Genomic DNA, 19,015 nt, shown 5'->3' on the forward strand with positions numbered 1-19,015 from the left:
AAATTTTACAACTGAAAGAGATAAAGTTTGAACTCAAAATCTACATCACGTCTCATAATCTATTAATCTAGAGTTCAGCAAACAGAATTTACAATCTAGTTGGTGAGTCACTCTGTCATACGTCACAATAATCCATATATGGAATCACAACCCATAAAATTAGAAACCTCAGTTCAGATTTTAAAAGTGAAAGCAAAAATAAAAAACTATATCCTACTCTGTCCACTTGTCTCCAGCACTAGAGAATTACAGTGCGCTCGCGTCATATGCAGGAATGATTTACGCGGCTTTCAGCATATACTGAAAGCCACACTGGAAGAAGGTTAGGCATGCCCCGAAAGGGGCAACTGCATGCACACCCATGGCATGTGTGCCGTGCTACAGGCACAAGCCCCATTCTTTTTAATGTTGCTCGAGCATACGTAGAATTCCCCTTATGCGGGGGGGGGGGGGAATCGGGTCCAGATTGGATCCCCTGTGTAAGGGAAGGGCCCACTGTACTTTTAATAACAATGAACCATCTCAGAGCATGATCCTATCACTGCTCAGTTACAGGAGGCCTGACTATGTCATTACATTTGTTAAGTAATTTTCCAACCTCTCAACAGAACAGAATTTCACATGCTTACTGACAACCACAAATGCTATCCAAATCTACCCCAGACAGTTAACAGAATTTCCGGAGCAGATCTAGGGGGCATTCAGGGAGGAAAAGAGAAAGGAAGCAGCACACTTCATGTGCTGAAGTACCCTTACTTAACATTGAATGGAACCTAAATGCATGTGTGGATGCACACACTCTGTTAACTCATGTTTGCAAAGGGAACGTGCAGTACCTTTGAGACTAACTGAAAGGTAGAAGTTGGTACCATGAGCTGCTGTAGACATGCGCCTGCTTCCTGATGTGCATGTGGCAGAATGGAAAGCCCAGGGACAGACCTACATAGCAGTCTCTGTGGGAGAATGTCCATAGGAATGAAAAACTTTGTGGGTGTAGAAATAAGATGGATTCAAGTCTACAAAAGCTCATGATTGCAACTGTTATCTTTTAGTTAGTCTCAAAGGTGCTACAAGATTCCTTTGCATACTGATGTTCCCAACTAACACAGCTACGTCTTTGAATTCTGTCAACTCGTGGTGACTTCATGAGTTTCATAGGGTTTTCTATACCAAGACTAAAAATAAAGCATGTTTTCCCCCTTTAACGAAAAGCAGCAGTATGACACAAATGTTTATCTAACTGAAGTGGAAAAAATACAGTGGAACTGTTTGACCAAATACATATTTGATACTCATTTAGATTACATATATGCTGCTTTCCCTATTTTTTAATGAAATATCTTCAAAATAAAACAAAGAGAGTCACATACAGGACTCCATATGGTTTAGGAGCCAAGATATGTGAAAGACTAGCTTCTCCCATATTAGACCGTCCAAAATATAAGGTTCATTAGTGAAGGCCCTGTTACATGTCCTACAAACCCAGGAGACTAGGCTGGAAGGTACACATGACAGGCCATTCTTTCTCACAGTACTCTGGCTATGCAACTTCCCAGTGATGTAGACTCAAGTCAACTGACTCAGACTTAAGTCGGACTCAAATAACTTGACTTGGAACTTGACTTGACAAAAATGTCACACTGACAACTTGACTTGAAACATGCATATTTTTAGTGATGACATTCACTTTGAGCAGCAGTCAAGACCTGCCCTCAAAGTGTGGGGCACACTTCTTGAAAGGGAATAATAGATGCATAAGCTAATGGACTTGAGGCAGAAGCATCCTTCTCAAGCATCTGAAAAACTTTAGAAGGCTCCTCTGATGTGAAGCAAGGACAGGCTGTCAAGCAGACCTCAATCTCTGCCTCAGGTCCATCAATCCCTTTGAGAAATGCACCCTTCTTCCCCCCCCCCATTAAAAGTTGGCTCCCAGACTTGAGACTTGACTTTAAAGTAGCAAGAATTTGAGACTCAACTTCAGACTTAAAGATAGAGACTTGAGATTTGACTCAACACCTGGACTAAAAGTTTTGAATACATCACTGGGACTTCCAGCCAAAAGAGAAAGCCAGGCTGGTTCTATCCCTTTTGAGTATCAGGTGGACAGTGAAGACTGTACTATTTCAGTTGGCCTTAGGATCTTAAAAATAGGAGTTTCTGTGCTGGCTGTCTTTAAAACTGCTTTCAGAACTATTTTTAAGAGAAACATTTTGAGTGCTTTAATTAGTTACTTACTGTATGTTTAAATGTGCTATTGCCTATTGTCTATTACCTCAGAGGTCCAGCAAGCTGAAAGGTGATAAATAAACGCCTTAAATAAATAAATATGACAGAAATCAGATGGCTCTCTCTTTTAAATATGGTCATTATCAATTTTCAGAAGAACTGTCTGAGGTTTTGTAACACTGCCAACATTCTCTAAGACGTTTCATAAATAAAAAGAATTCTCAAGTACTCAGATTTTTTCCTAATTACATTAATTTGATAATGAAAACAGTCACACATTTTTGAGCAGTGATGTTTACAGCCATACCAAAGCTAATTTAAAGTACATCACGACCAACAAGTAAAATATCCATCACAACTATAACAAAAAGAACATCTATTACTGCTGAATACTGTGTGGTAGTGTCAGTAAGGATTTATCTATCATCACAGGATGTTGATATGAAAAGGAGAAAGTCACAAGAAAAGACATGGTATTTCACTGCTTCTGTTTGCTTACTGTGTACAGTTACCATTTAATACAGTTCTAGCATGAAACTAAAGGGTGAAATAGACCGCCCAGAAGGGGTGGCTGGAAGCCGCCCCTGTGAAAGCCGGATTGGGGCAGCGGCAACCACATACCATGGCCCCAGTCCCCCTTTTTGCACTGGCAAAAAGCCAGCCTTTGCCGCCCTAGCTTTACAGCACTCCTGAGGAATGCAGAATCTAAAAGGCATGCTGCTGGAGCACCCAGAAGCTGGCCCACATGGGGACAACTGGGTGGCATGAAGCCAGCTTCTGGGCATCTTTAGAGCACACTGAATCAAAACATTGTGCTTTGAAGCCGGTTGGACGGTGGCACAAAGTGGCAGTCTGTTTCACCCCAAAGTTTGCTTTTAAGCATCATCATTCTTAAGAGAATTGAACCAAGTATAATTAATCTTATTTGGCATGAAACAACATTTATTGAGATCCTACACCACCAAATTAATTACAAATGTGTAACTAGGTACCGTCTCCTGCAATGGGGTGTGAGCATACACCGGGATGGGTGGGTCTAGAACGGTATTCCGAAAGGATGGGTAGACCCTAGCCTACATACACTGCTGCAGCTACATCCTCTATATAACCATTGAATAGTTTCCAGGTTGACAACCTGGTGAGATAGGCGGTATCCCTTATTGCTGTGTGTCTTCAAGTCATTTCCAACTTATGTCAACACTAAGGTGAACCTATCATGGGGGTTTCTTGGCAAGATTTGCTCAGGGGAAGTTTGCCATTCCCTTCCCCTGAGAACATTGTCCAACATCACCCAGTGGATTTCATGACTGAAGTGGGAATTAAACCCTAGTCTCCAGAGTCATAGTCCAACACTCAAATCACTATGCCACACTGGCTCTCTTAGAGAACCATATTTGGCTCACTAAGTGGAAAGGTGACAATCCAGATACTAAAAGTGCACTGTACTTTACTGTGCCAAAAAGAAAAATTTTCTTACAACTGAAGTGAAGTTCAGGAAAGATGAGTAGACCCTTACCTGCATATTGATATTATAACTTATGAACCTCTCCAACTTGAAAATATAACTCTTTTCCTTCTACTTTGTAATGCATCTTTTTAAAAAAATAATGTAAATTTAATACTTTTAAAAACTACATTTACATTTCAGGTTCAATTCTTCATACTGCCGTGTAGGGCTGAGAAAGATCTCTATTTCAAACCCTGGATACTTCCAGCTAGCCAACTATATTGGTTGGGGAAGAGAGGATCTGTAATCAAATACCTCTGGAAGACACCACCTTTCTCCCAATATAGGGACTCAAGGCAAGTGATTTAAATAAGGGGTGAGAAACTGTGATGCACCCAGGGGCCAGTTTGCTGCTCCTGGGGTCCTCTGAGGGCTGTACATACTGCCAAAGATAATCCCAAAAGAAAATGAACAAAACCAGTAGTAGCCACAAGTCTACTACTAGCTTTGAAAATCTGCAATTTTTTAATGTTCAGACCCTACTATCTGCTTAAAAGGTGTAGGTTTCCACATGAGCCCTGTTTAAACATTTGAAGGGATGTCATATCGAGGAGGGAGCAAGCTTGTTTTCTGCTGCTCCAGAGAACAGGACCCAGAGCAATGGATGCAAGCTCCAGGAAAAGAGATTCCACCTCAACATAAGAAGGAACTTCCTGACAGTAAGGGCTGTTCGACAGTGGAATACACTCCTTCCTTGGAGTGTGGTGGAGTCTCCTTTCTTAGAGGTCTTCAAACAGAGGCTGGATGGACATCTGTCAGGTATGCTTTGATTGGGAGTTCCTGCATGGCAGGGGGTTAGACTGGATGGCCCTTGTGGTCTCTTGCAACTCTACGATTCTATTATTTTGGACAACAAGGATAAAGGTCACAATGGGGAGTCAAAGTGTTTTTTTTTTTAAAAAAAAACAAACAACCTTGGAAGGCTACATACAGCCCCAGATATTTACTTTGAAAAACCTTTCATTTAAATCAAGGTAAAGGCACCAGATCCATTCTGATCTTTGATGTTAAGCAGGGTTATCCCTGGTCAGTATTTGGATAGGAGACCACCAACTAATACCAAGTGCTGTAGGCTATATTTCAGGGGAAGGAACTGGCAAAACCCCTTCTGAGTATTCCTTGCCTAAGAAAACCCTATGAAATTGATGGAAATGTTGGATTTCAACACACAACTTGAATGCACGTGTGCGCGCACACACACACACACACAGAGCCAACCAAGAAAAAAAATACATTTTATTATCTGGTTAAAATCAACTCTCCCACTGAGACTTCATACATTTTGTAAAGAACAGTGCAGACTAAGTGATTAATCCCACCACTGTAAACTTCACTGCAGAAGTAATCCAGTTTGAGATCACTTTCACTGCCCTGCCTCAGTGCTAGTGAATCCTGGGAATTGTAATTTGTTGTGGCATCAGAGCTCTCTGATAGAGAATGCTAAACATCTCACGAAACTACACTCCCCAGAATTCCCTAGCATTCAGCCAGATCAGTGAAAGTGGTCTCAAACTGGATTATTTCTGCAGTGTGTTTTGGACCCAGGTAATTTTGCTATTTACCTATGAAGGCATGTTTGTGTGTGTGTGACTTCAAGTCACCTGTCAATTTATGGTGACCCCATGAGTTTCATAGGGTTTTCTTAGGCAAGGTTTACATAATTCACATAATTACATCGAAGTGACGTTTTTCACTAACTTTAGAAAAGTATATATGCATTTAATATATGACCTCAATTTTGTTTACTATATAACCTCAATCCTAATATATGTCAAAAGAAAGGGTAATCAGAGGCAGTATAGTTGATTTTCATACAATGAAATTAAAATTTCTTAGTTTGTTTATCAAGTAAATATTAATAATCTGAGCAAAGCAAATTGCAGAGATTAGGTAGTTAAATACAGAAACCAGAGTATACAAGACAGCTCAAGTGGGCTCAGTGAAATAAGAATCTTTCTAACAACGCGCATGATAGCATTTCCTAGCCCAAGGACTGGATGTAGTAACCTGCAATTATATTCCAGCCCCTGACATCAGGTCCATTAACAACACTATAGAGAATTAAATAATGTCATACTAAATGATGAACCTAAAAGAAAAAAAAAAAAAAGGAATTGCTATGGTTCTTAGTTGCACAGACCAACAGCATTCAATGCAATGCATTTTCCAGAGGGCCAATAAATCAATTTTGAGCTTAATGGCAGTATTCAGATATCACAAAAGAACTTGAGTTGCTGTGAATAGCAAGCTTAAAGGTTTCTATCTCCCTCCTTTATTTCCTCCTCCACATGTGAAAGGAAGAGGCACAAAACTTCTGTTTGCAGCCTGGAACAAACTAGGATTCTGAAATTTCTCAAGTACTGAATGCTTTATATACCTCATGCTCCTTTAATAACAGTGTTGTCAATTTCCGGGGAGTTCTCCGGAATCCAGGGATTTCTTTCCAGGGATTTTGAATGAATAATAATAATAATAAATATTGGGGAATTCTGGGGATTTTGGTAAAACATTCCAAGGAATATCTTCAAGGCTTGTTGGTAACACTGCTTAATGAACCATAGTTTAATCAAGGATTGCTATTTATTACGGTTGTATTTACCATAGTTTTCCATTCCGTCCAATGAAATGGAAAACCATAGCATGTCCTAAACTACAAAAAGAAACTTCAAATCTCCTCCCTGTCAGAAAGGAAGAAGGAAACACACAAACCCAAGGGCCACCGCAACATATTCTTGTCACAATAAACTATGGTTTCTTATCATGCCTGAATGCTGCCAACATTCTGATCATATTTTATCCTTAACTACCAAGATATAAACAAGCATTATGCTTATAGCCACAGTTGCATCATGAATCTATATCCACAGCTCCTTCATTATTTGTACACACAAACTGAGAAATCTTCAATTAATCTTCAATTAGTCTTCTATTCTGTCCAAATTAGGATGCTGAAATACTAACCCATGCAGTGAAATTATGAATATGCTAACCATACCGTTAAAATTCTTGAGACACTGTAACTTGCTGAAGTCTTGATTTCAGCCACGCTATGGGAACAGCAGCAATCAATTACACAAGTTACTTTGAAAGAAATTGTTGAAATTTATAAAATTCCCGAGACTTAAACAAGTCCAATCCAAGGTTTTTCCCCCCTGAAACCTTCCACAGTACTAATTCTTAAAACGGGGATAAACATTTTGTCCACTTGAGATGCTGCTGAACAGTTAACTTCCTTTACCCTTATCCAGAGTAACCAAAGGAAAGGGAGAATGGGCACTACAGTCTAACAAATGGAAAGCCACACTTTCCCCAGCGTGTTTCTTGCCATGGAATCTACTACTACTACAAGACCTGTACTATGAAACATAGTGAACAAATAATAATAATAATAATAATAATAATATGTTTCTGATTTTTTTTTAAGTCTTAGAAAGAAAATCTAGTTTTGGAACCAGTTTCCAAAATGGTATTTTCCATCGATAAGTATGTTTTTGCATCCTATTTTCTAGCATATTTACTTTTTAAAAAAATGTATGACATGATCAGGAGAATTCTGCACAAATCACAAAAACAGATACTTTAAAAAGGAATTAAATACTAGCCCTATAAAAGACATTTACAGAGGTTAAATTTCAGCTGTAATGCCAAAAAACAAAACAAAAACCAGCGCACATTTTAGAAGACTGAATCCAGTTTAGAAATAAGAATTGTTTGGACATGAATACAGGTCTGCACAGAACTGTGACACAACTACCCTGATTCTTCTACTGCTTGTCCTTTTGGCCTCATTTTTTAAAACACACACACAAATACTAGTTTTAACAGAAATGCTTACAAAAGTGGCAGATGGCAAGTGGTTAAAGAGGCCTTGTACTGTTCATGCAAAGGAGGAAATGCCCCTTCCAAGATAATAATGCTCACACTGACTGGAGCAGGCGTGGTACAAAAAGAACAGGTGCCTTGTTCCAGGACAATCCATTTTAACCCACATGGAAACTTAATCAATGTAATTAATCAGCCAGATTTAAATAAAATTTCTTTAACCAGGTGACACTTTTGGTAATCAAGATTTTTTTAAAAACAACAAATGCCTTTTTGTAATTTCTTCCAATTATATTAGAAACACAAAATAACCATTTCATAGAAGATAGGACATGGGATCTGGATCACAAAAATTAATGCTATCATGAATGTATTGGCCTACAGGCTGCTTTAACTCTGCTTTGGTTTTGCTCAACACGCCAACAGGACTTCTCTTCTAGAATTAGTAGCTATGAGAATACCAGATAAGAGCAATTTAGCAGAGCCAATAGTGTGCATAAGAAGCCTTCTACCAAAGCCAGATAAATTTTAATATAATTGCATAAAACAGTAAGAATCTTACCATAAAAATGAATGAAGAACTGTTCAATCTGGCCTTTAAAATGGTTTTGACGCTGATTATTGTAATTGTTTTGTTGGCTTTATTGTTCAGTTTTTTTTTAGTTATGAGAATTAGCCACCTTGAGTACTTTTTTTAATTGGGAACACAGGTTTACCATGTAATAAATACAATTTACACCCACACAATCGTCTATGTGTATGTGTACATAATACCAAAGGGTCTGACTGGGTTTCCTTATGGAAATAATTGCACATAGTATTCCTATTCCCGTCAGTGGGGCTTATAACTCAACCAGAACTCAAAAAAGTTACTTTTGGAGTACAAACCCCAGAATCCCCATGCCGACATGGCTGAGGCCTTGTAGGAGCTATAGTTCAAATAGCAGGGTTTTTTTCCTGAGCTCTGCTTCCCTACAGCTCTATAGGGTTACAACTATATGCTCTACTTATTTACTAAGTTACTCCTTAAGTAAATCTACTGATTTAAAATCAAGGTGACCCTGCCACTACTACTCAAAGCCAACGTATACCTTGCAGTCATTTAACACACTGCAGCCACACATTTGAAATACTATACTGCGTTCATGAATTAATCTGCAAAACAAAAAGCAATGTGAAGCTTCAGACCTATCACCTGGATTTTCACATGATTCCCCCCCCCAACTAGTCTCATTTTCCTAGTAGATTTTTTTCTAATTAAGTCTCATTTCACAAAAGACCTAGTGAGGCACATGACCTACAGATACACTTTTGGAAAGAGGAAATTAAAACTTGTTTACTGCACCGCATTGTTTTACTCCATGTGTAAAATATAACACAAGTGTGTTATGAATATGTATTGAGAAGCCACAACTGGAAGGAACTGTCTCAAGTATGCAACAAGTGAGAAGTCATAGATAACTGTTGCAAGTTTTCTCAGTTACCTTGTAGCTGAAATATGACATAGTAATCAGTCCTATTGATCTTGCACATCCAGAAATCTAGAAGCAGTTTCTTTTCTTTCCTTTTTTAAGCACAAACCATAATTTGTTCTATTTTTATTTTAAATAATTTCTACTCAGAATTTGCTTAAAGTTAGTGAAAAGAATATTTTACGTCCCAATAACGGCTTGGATTTTCAGCAGGCTTAAGTTTCTAAACACTCCCATTTTAACAAATAATCTAAACTTGAAGGCAAAGATTTTCTGAGCGCTCTGTTTTTTTAACTAGTGTATATATAAAGTTATCATAATTAAATGTATGCTGGTATAGTTGTCGGCAACCAAAAGAAAAAGATGACAATTCATGGGGGAAAGAAGAAGAAGAAAAATCCAACTCACTTCATCTCCTACAAAAAAAGGGAAAGGTTTTCATTCTGCCCTCTGGACTGCATGAATCCAGGCAGAATGGCTAGAGAAGCTTTTGTTTTTAAAGGGAAACTGTCATACTTTTCAACCTAAATTAACCTCACTTCCGACTTGCAAAGTGAAACATACCCAAAGGACCAGAGCAACCTGTTGGCTCCTCCCACTGTCTTCCCTCCCTTGCATGCCTCTCCACACCAGTAAAGAGACCAACCCCTGTAGCAAACTTATTTCCCCACATATCAATCTGGAGATAGCCTAATGGGCAACCCAAGACTGCTTACAGCTGGCAATCCTGTTGGTAGTGGTGCGGATTTGGTCGTGATTGAAGTTTCCAGCCTTTCTATCAAGCTTCCTAGTGTGGGGGCCCTCTGCTTCGGAGCCACTTTCTCAGATGCCTTGGCCATGCTGCGTTGCTTGTCCTTTTTCCGCTCTGCCTCTACATACACCGGGTACATGCCTGCTTTCTCACATCTGCCTCCGAAGGCAGGCTCTTTGCAAGAGTTACTACTCTGCATTCGCTGGGGGAGGGCAGGGCTGGATAGCAGGGCAGAGGCTGCCTCATTGTGCCTGATCTTGACAGGGGCCTCCTGCATCATCCATCCAGGCCTCCCTCTCTCAGACCCGGCCACCTTCTTGCTGCAGATGGCTCTCTTCTTTTCCACCACCAACTTCATGTCCTTCCCCGGATGTCCTGCTGCGGCAGAGAGAAGGAAAGGTGCCTGGGGGTCCATCTCCTTCCCTTCATCCGAGCAAAGATCCAGGGTGTCAAAATCCAGGAGCCGAGCCGAGTCCCGCCGGGTATTGAAATGGTCTCCCTCCTCCTCCTCCGCCAGCTCCAGCTCTGGGCTGGAGTCGCTCCCTTCCAGTTCCTGCAAACAATCAGAGCCATCATCTTTTGAGCCATTCAGATATTCAGCATTGATCATGGAGGCCAGGTCCTGCAGCCTGCGCAGGGGGATGTAGCGAGGGGAAGGAGGAGGGCCTACTGCTGCTGCTGCTGCCCCGGATCCTGCTCCTGCGGGGGGCAAAGGCTGCAGGCTGCGCCCTCGGAATCCCTCCGGGGGGATCCTACGGCTCTGGCCCTCCTCCTCCCCGAGGAACTGGCCGGGCCCTCTTTCTTCTTCCTCCTCCTCCTCCTCCTCCTCCTCTTGCTCCAACTCCGGTGCCTCTAACGCCAAAGGGCGGGCGAAGGGGGGCAGGCAGCCCCTCCTGCTCACTTCGCAGGCCTGATCCATCCTCTACGGCGGGCATCAACCTGTGAAGCAAGCACAGCAACAATGGGGTCAGGCAAACCCTCCAGGGCCTTGTTCTCCAAAATGGCAGCCACTTCTGCTCCTCCTCCTCCTCCGCGGCGGCGGCGGCAGTAGCAGCAGAGGCCCTGCAAACACTTCCAGTTCCTGAGCCTTACAGCCAGCCGGGTGGGGTTGGGGGGTTTTTTGGAGGGGAGAGGTCTCCTCCCCTTCCAAGGAAGGCTGCCTCTTGGTCGCCCCAGCCTAAGGCTGCCTCCTCCTGCTCCTCCACAATAGCGCAGCATCCATCCCGCTGTTGCCTGCCGGGAAAGGAGCAAGAGCAGGCCTGGCCTGGCCGCCCTGGCTCGCCTCTTCCTCTCTTGCCGTCCCCCTTCCCCAGCTCTGGTCTCTCCTGGCCTCGCCTTTCTGGCTCCTAAGCGGCAGCTGCTCTGCTCAAGAGCCAGCAAAGGCTTCTGGACCTTCTTGCATTTCTTCTCTGCCCCCCCCCTCCTCCTCTGCCACCGCCCGGCTTCTGCGCTACTAGGCCCGAGACACCGGTTGGCAAAGCTACCCTCTCACCCTCATGCCAAAGGCCCTGAAGACAAGGAGGAGAAGGAAGAGAAGATGGTGGTGATTTGCAGAGGTCCTTTTGCAAAGGGCCTGATGGTGGAACCTAAAGCCAACCTTTAGCAGGCAGGGCCTTTTTTGTTAATTGGGGAAACAAAACCAAACAAAAAAGTCTGGCCTGCAAGTCATTACCTGCCCCCTCCCTGTCCGACTTGGCCCGCCTTGCAGCCGGTGGTTAAAAAAAGGGCCAAAGTGGTGGAGAGCCGACTTGAGCTCCTCCGGGGCCTTCCTTTCCAGCTTCGTCGCCCAGCTTCCCTCTTCGCCTGGTTGCTCGCGCCTTGCCTTCGCCCACGCGCGCGCACGATGCAAGCGCGCGCGCACATATGCGCGCGCCCTCGTGCCTGGGGGGGCTGGTACGCGCGCTCCCTGACTCTTGGGGTTCATCAGCCGCCTCTGCTGCTGCTGCAAAGGCCACCGCCAGTGCTGCAAATGCTATGCTGTCCAATCAGAGCGCTTGCCTGGCCGTCCTTCTGCCCCCCCCCCAGCTTTGGGCAACTAAGGCCCCCCTGGTCCCCACTTCCATGTGCCAGCTGCCCCTCATCTTTCAGGCCCAGGGGGACGGATGGCTAGTGTGGCCCAGGCCTCCCTCTCCTTCTCTCTCTCTCCAGGGTGACCAGGTTTTTCCCAACTGCAAAGGAAGAACCGGGCACCTCAAAATGGAGGGCCTTCCAGGAGGGAAAAAAATGTAAAGACATGACCAAAGCTCATATGGAGACGTCACATGCTCAAAATGGAGGACGTTTTGGAATGCCTCCTGAGCAGAAGGTGGAAATGGAGGGCACGTCTTGGAAAAAGGGAAAGCAAAGGAGGGCATGATCAAAATAGAAGCTAAAAACACTCCTCTCTCTCTCTCTCTCTCTCTCTCGCTCTCTCTCTCTCTCTATATATATATATATATATTGCTGCTTCCTCGTCCTGCTCAAAATGGAAGGCATGTTGGAACTCCTCCTGAGCAGAAGGTGGAAATGGAGGGACATGGCCAAAATAAAAGGGAAAACCCCCCCAGAAACACTGATAGACGTAGGAATTCATTCTTCTCAGTCATGCTCAGAACGGAGGCCGTTTGGGAACAAAGTGACCAGAAGGCCCTGGGAACTAGGGGGGGGGGAGTCCTGGCCCCTCCCGCCCCACAGCACATGGCGCCACTGTCGCCGCCGCGCTCCTCTGCCTTTCCCCGCGCTGGACCCCAGCAGCCTCCCCAGCCTCCCTCGAGTCGCAGCAGCCCCTCAAAACATGTCGCTCGTACCAAGACACCTCGGCAGGGCTCCGCTTGCGAGGCCAGGCCAGGCCTGTCCAGGGCTCTCTGGCCAAGCGCTGCAAGCCAGCCAGCCAGCCAGCCAGAGAGCAAGAGCGAGCCAAGATGGTGGCTGTGGGGCTCGCCCACCCAACCATCCACTCTCCGCTGGGCAGCCGCCGCTGCCTTCCTCCTCCTCCTCCTCCTCCTCCTTGCCAGCCCCGTCTGAGAGGAGGGAGATCCCACCAGACGCCCCCCGTCACCACCAGGCAACTGGGCCCAGGGGCTTTCTCCCCAGCTCTTCTTACTGGGTGCAAACATGTAGTAGGGTGGTAGTGGTGGTGATGATGGATGGATGGCCGACATGGCAGAGGGAAACTGGGCAGGTTTATTGGAAGGAGAGCAAAGCAGGCCGCCCCCACCTTCCCGCCCAAACTGGGGTGGAATGGAATGGGGTGGTCAGCCTGTTCCCTCGCCCTAAGGAAGAAAGCCCCCGTCCCCTCGCCTTTCCCCCTTCTTTCTGCCCCCACTTTCTCCGCCGACTCAGGGGGAAAGGGGGGCCACAGCGACGTCTCCAAGGACAAATGGCTCCTCGCTGCCCCCCCCTGCCTCCTGAAGGACGCCACCTCTTTCTCTTTTCTAGGGACAGGTCACAGGAGAGTAGTGGACCCGGGCTCCCCAAAGCAGGACCAGCCGCTCCCGAGACCCTCCAAGTCGGAGGGAATCCCTTCCCCTTTTGACAGAGAGAGAGCGGGAGAGCAGAGCTGCCTTCTCTCTCTCCCCCTTTTGAGTTTTTATTTGTCAGCCTCCTCTTCCTCCTCCTCTCCTCCTCCTCCTCTGGGCGATGTGGGCGCGAGGTGCCTGCCTCTGCGCCAGGGGAGCCGGCCGGAAGGAATCAGGTGTAGCTCCGAAAGAGGAGGGTCGCCAAGCCCCTCTCACTCAGCCCTCTCTCCGGGGCTGCTTCTCCTCTCCCCACTCCCTGCCGCCCCTTTCCAGGCTTGACATCGGTCAGGAGCGGCCTTCGCTCCTGTTTCGCCTGGGTCGCCCCCGGCCTCCCCCCACCGACGCAGCCTGCCTTGCAAAGCGGCCATTAGAGCAGCCCCTTCAGCCCAGCCGACCTACAAGGACCCCCACAAGGATGCCCCTTCGTCCCCTTTGTGGAGCAACAAAGCCTCCCTTCTGCAAGCCTGGCATGCGGGTCCTGAGACCGGGGGAAGGGGGGGGCACTGGTTCGTCTTTCTACCTTGAATCCTGGGCAGTCCGCCCTCTGTATGGAGGCTGTGAGAGACCCAGGCCCCCCCCCCGTCGATCCTGGGTCTCTCAGCAAGCTCCATACAGAGGGCGGACTGCCCAGGATTTCAAGGTAGAAAGACGAACCAGTGCCGCCCCCCGGGTCTATATATGGAATATATATATATATTCCAAAATGTCCACATCCTCTGCAAAACGCTTCATGGGCTGCATGCACACTGCTCCACTCTGGGCCCACAACAAACTCCAACTCCCAGAATTCCATAGCCTTGAGCCAGACAAAGAGTTAAAGTGATGCCAAACTGGGTTATTTCTCTAGTGTGGATGCAGCCGAAGTCAGCACCACTTTATAGCGTCCCCTTTTGTTGAGGGATAGGGTTTCCGTTTAATATGGAAGAGATTTCCTGGCAGAGAAAACTGCCCTGCTGGATGGAGGAGTTGGCCATGCAAAATCAAGGCAGGTGGGCAGCATGGGTGCCCTGAAGTGTTGCCAGCCACCTCTGGGACCAGGCAGGTTGAAGCACTCATGGGGAACCTGGCACAGGGGGAAAGTGCGCCTAGGCTCCTTGTGCCACAGACTTTCTAAACAAGCCTGGACAAGTCACTTCTGTTCTGGTTCAGTTTTCGAAACTGCAGCACTGCATAACAGTAGCAGTTGTTGTAGGCCTCCGAGTCATTTTTGACTTATGGCAACACTCAGGGAAACCTATCATAGGACCTTTCTTAGCAAGTTTCTTCAGAGGGGGGTTGCCATTGCCATCGTCTGAGCTGAGAGCGTGTGACTTGCCCAAGGGCACCAGAACAGAATGCAGAACTTTGCTGTGATGAGATCCAGAGAGGCAGCTTAACCTGATCTAAGTACTTTCCAAATGTGTTGGGCCACAAGTCTCATTGGCCCCATCCAGGATAATGGGAGTTCTAATCTAGCAAAGCGTGGTGCAGTGGTTTGTGTGTCAGCCTATGACTCTGGAGACCAGGGTTCAAATCCTGGCTTGGTCATGGAAAAACCACTGGGTGACCTTGGGCAGGGGAAGGCAATGGCAAACCCCTCTGTAGAAATCTTGCCAAGAAAACCTTGTGATAGTGTCGCCATAAATCAGAAATGACTTGAAGGCACACAGCAATCCAGCAAATTTGGAGAATGCCAGGTTGAAGAAAGCTGCCTTCTCACGTTTGTCATCACAGAGACTCCTTGCCTTAAGGCACAAGGTGGACAATTCCTGGACCCCCATATATTGTTGGACTGTACCTTTTGTCATTCCTCACCAATGGGTATGCTGGCTGAGTTGGGCACTCATAAAACATACTTTTTGGTAACTCTGAATTCCCTCATTGGCCATACTGGCTGGAGGATTCTTGGAAGTTGTAGTTCAAAAAATTGTTTCATCCAACTGTGTAGCCTTGATGGGAGCACCAGTCAATCAGCATCTGGAAACCCCAGTTCCTGCTTGGATAAGGAAATAACTATGGGCACCTCTGAGCAGAGCAGGCAATAATGGGTCTAATTGAGAGATGAACTTGTGGGACCTTGTGTTGGGCTCTCATCAGTCAATAACCAGATGACAGAAGCTGTAGTCAAGCTTCCAGAAGGCCACAGATTACCTGTCCCTAGTCTAAAGGAACTGATTTACACATAAGGCAGCTGGATATGTTGATCACAGTGATTCCTTGGCCAGTGTTCCTGTTTTCCTTACCAGGGATCTAAATAGAAGAAGATGGGAGTTATGGGAACAGAATACAGGTTTATGGAAATTGCAGGTGAACATAGCTGGAGGGCACCAGTTGAGGAAGGCTGATTGCCTCCTAAAGTGACCTGGGCCTCCTCAGTTCCTTTGGCCATGGGCCTCCTGGTGAGTACTGAAGGTAATTGGGATTTGTCAATGTGCAGCTACACACTTACTAGTTCTAAAATGGGAAAACAGAAATGCCCCCTCGTCCAGTTAAAATCTTATTGGAAATACAAACCTATCCTTCTGTTGGTAGGCCCCAATAATTTGACCCAATTGCAGTAAAGAAGTTCATGCTTAGTAGTGACACCCAAGATGACCCTGCTTGTGCCCATTCAGTGAGCATGATCAAGCTGAGAGCATGATCAAGTCTGCTATCACCTTGCCACTGTTGCCTTCTCGGTGCATCTGACTCAGAGTCTGGGAAATCACTTGTTAAAATGATTAGTTACAGTTACAGTATTTTTCTCCACCAGCCACACAGTTGCTGATATAGTTACACCCTCTTAAAAATAACTACTGTACTTTCTCATTTCTTGAAAGTAACTAAAATGAGTATCTTTTAGTTACATTTTTGAAAAGCTCTGGAGGCTACATACCACTAGCCTGTGATACAAAATACATTGTTCTGGCCTCTTGATGTTGTCTGAACACACACAAGTCAGCAAGAGCAGCAGCACAGGCTTCCATTTCAACCATATGGCATTCCTTTTCAAACATTTAGTGAGATACAGTTAAACTGCCTCTCTCTCTCTCTCTCTCTTTCTCTGTTGTTAGTTTACAACTGTACTGTACAACTGTTTTTCCTTAGCTATTATGAAATGAACTGATTTAAAATAATTTGTTTGTAACCAGCTATTACCAAAGACTGATTGGACTACAGCTCCTATCATCCTACAGCCAGCTCATAGGAGTGCATCAGGCTGGCAAAGACTGGCTTCTGGCTTCTCAGAAATTAGTTGGGCCTACCCAGATCCCTTCACTATAAGGGTATGGTAGTTCAATTCAGTACTAATTGGTGCTTCTATTTGTATTTGCATTTGTCTTGATCTAGCTGTGCACCTAATTTTTATATTTTTAACAAAGTGAGATAGGATTGTGGCCAGTATTTTGTCCTACTTCTCCTGCTTCTATGACTGGCTGTGTGATTTCCTCCTTAGCTCTGTGGTATGGGTTTCTTTTGCCCCCTTTCTTTTTTCTTCCCTAGGTTCAATTGTTATTGTTGTAGTTGTGTGCTTTCAAATTTCCTCTTTATGGAGTCCTTAAGGTGACCTGGCAAGATTTGTTTGCGGGGGGGGGGGGGGTGTCTTTGCTTTTCCCTTCCTGTGAGTAGCCCTTGGTATCCACTGGGGTTTGGTTCCAGGACTATCTGTGGTTACCAAAATCTGTGGATGCTCAAATCCCATTATATACAATTGGGCAGTGAAATGGTGTCTCTTATATAAAATGGTAAATCAAGCTTTGCTTTTTGGAATAAATAATGTTTTCAAGCTGTGGATGCTTGAATCCATGGATAAAAAAATCAGTGGATATGGAGGGCCAACTGTATGGATTGCCCAAGGTCACCCAGTGGGTTTTTATGACCAAACCAGTATTCAAACCTTGGTCTCCCAGTGTTCTAGTTCAACACCCAAATCACTATCAAACTGGCTCGATATTGCTTGTTTAATCCCTCTTCTCTCAGCCTTCTGCCTCTTGTTTCTAGGGAGACCTAGAAACTGTGATACATGCACTGATAACCTCACAACTTGACATCTGTAATGCACTCTACATGGAACTACCCTTTTGCCTAGTTCGGAAACTACAATTAGTTCAAAACATGGCAGCCAGGCTGGTCACTGGGACAGTTAGAAGTGACTGTATAACTCCCATCTTAAAATCTCATCACTGGCTATCTAATAGTTTCTGGGTGCAGTACAAGGTGTTGGTTAGGACCTTTAAAGCCCTTCATGACTTGAGTCCAACCTTTTTGTGGGATCACCTCCTTCCATATAATCCATCCCACACACTCAGGTCCTCTGGGAAAAATCTGTTACAACCAATAAAAACCAGGTTGGCCACAGTTACCCAGAGGACCTTTTCATTTGCTGCTCCCAAATTATGGAATGGCCTGTCGGAAGAGATCCAAAATACTACCAATCTTGACATCTTTAAAAAAGCTGTCAAGACGGATTGCTTCCAACAGGTCTTCTGAATAATCCACCTGGTCTCCTAAGGATATGATTATCTGAATAATCCACCTGGTCTCCTAAGGATATGATTATATAGGAACTCCAGTCTGCCCATCTCCTCACTGGACTGTGTTGACAGTTGACTGTTGACTGTTGACTTCTTTATTTTTAAGGGTATTCTATTAAGGTGTTGTGTTGGGAGGGAGATCAATGGGTATTTTATCATTTATGATGTATTTTATACTGTTTTTATCGTATTGTAAGCTGCCTTGAACCTGAGGGAGAGGCAGGATAAAAATCATCATCATCATCATCATCATCATCATCATCATCATCATCATCATCATCATCATCATCATCGACATTCTTTGGATTAACTATTTACTTTGTCCTTTCTCCAGCCTACTTGCCTTCCTCCTGTCCTGTTGTGCAGTTAAGTTTTGAAGAGCACACCCTCATCATGTTCAGGGGAGGTTCTTTGGTCAGTCCCATCACCCACACAGGCATGTCTAGTGGGAACATGCAAGAAAGCCTTCTGAGTGGCTGTTCTCAGCCTCTGGAACCTCCTCCTTGGGAAGGCTAAAATGGCTGCCTCCTTGCTGGCCTTCTATTAGCAGCTGAATACCTTTTTATTCCAACAGGCACTCAACCATTTTACAAGGAAAGTGCTCTTATTAGTATGTTCTGGTGTGCAGTTTTTAATGGATATATTTTAAGTAGTTTTGAACTCTATAGATGGGTTAATTGCATTTTTTAAACTAGTTTTTTTCTATCTTTCTGTATGTCTGTGTTTTTGCTTGTATTTCTTCTTATTTTATAAACCACCTTGAGTCCCAGTTCTGTTGAAAACTCTGGATACAAACAACAAACATAGTACGAATATCAAATACAATACACTAAAAATCTAGCTGCTGCTACACTGCAGAATTAATGCAGTTTGACACTGCTTCAACTGTCATGGCTTCATGCTATATAATCCTGGGATTTGGAGCTTGTTATGCCATCAGAGCTTTCTGGCAGAGAAGGATAAATAGCTCACAAAAGTACAAACCCCAGAATTCCATAGTACTGAGCAAAGGTAGTTAAAGCAGCGTGAAACTGCATAAATTCTGTAGTGTAGATGAGACCCTGTGAGCCCTGGCTCCACCACACAATTCCTCTGATTCCCTCCTGCCAAGGCCTCCAACTCACTTCCCTTCCCTTCTAGGTGAATCTTACAGTTCTCACAATTACACTTACAATTTAGATAGGGCTTTCAGTTCTTCCACCCTCCAGACATTTCACTTCTGTCTAGTCATAGTCCCTGCCTCCCCT

The 19,015-nt window shown here is 44.8% G+C and overlaps 1 protein-coding gene across 10 annotated transcripts in view; it reads right to left on the reverse strand.

The window, feature by feature from the left end:
* Positions 1–12,889, reverse strand: part of NSD1 (nuclear receptor binding SET domain protein 1) — a 112,935-nt gene extending 100,046 nt beyond the window's left edge. For 7 of the 10 annotated variants that reach the window (XM_042451804.1, XM_042451805.1, XM_042451799.1 and 4 more), the window contains exons 1-2: positions 11,451–11,584; positions 9,744–10,717 (exon numbers count right to left, since the gene is read on the reverse strand). In XM_042451804.1, the coding sequence (XP_042307738.1) occupies positions 9,744–10,697 (954 nt within the window). In that variant the 5' untranslated portion in view covers positions 10,698–10,717; positions 11,451–11,584. Of the gene's footprint in view, positions 1–9,743; positions 10,718–11,450; positions 11,748–12,564 lie in introns of those variants that run through there. The other 3 variants (XM_042451801.1, XM_042451800.1, XM_042451802.1) reach the window with 3 other exon arrangements.
* Between the last annotated feature and the right edge of the window lie 6,126 nt (positions 12,890–19,015).

The sequence above is a fragment of the Sceloporus undulatus genome, chromosome 2, assembly GCF_019175285.1.
Source record: "Sceloporus undulatus isolate JIND9_A2432 ecotype Alabama chromosome 2, SceUnd_v1.1, whole genome shotgun sequence".
Classification (NCBI taxonomy): Eukaryota; Metazoa; Chordata; class Lepidosauria; order Squamata; family Phrynosomatidae; genus Sceloporus; species Sceloporus undulatus.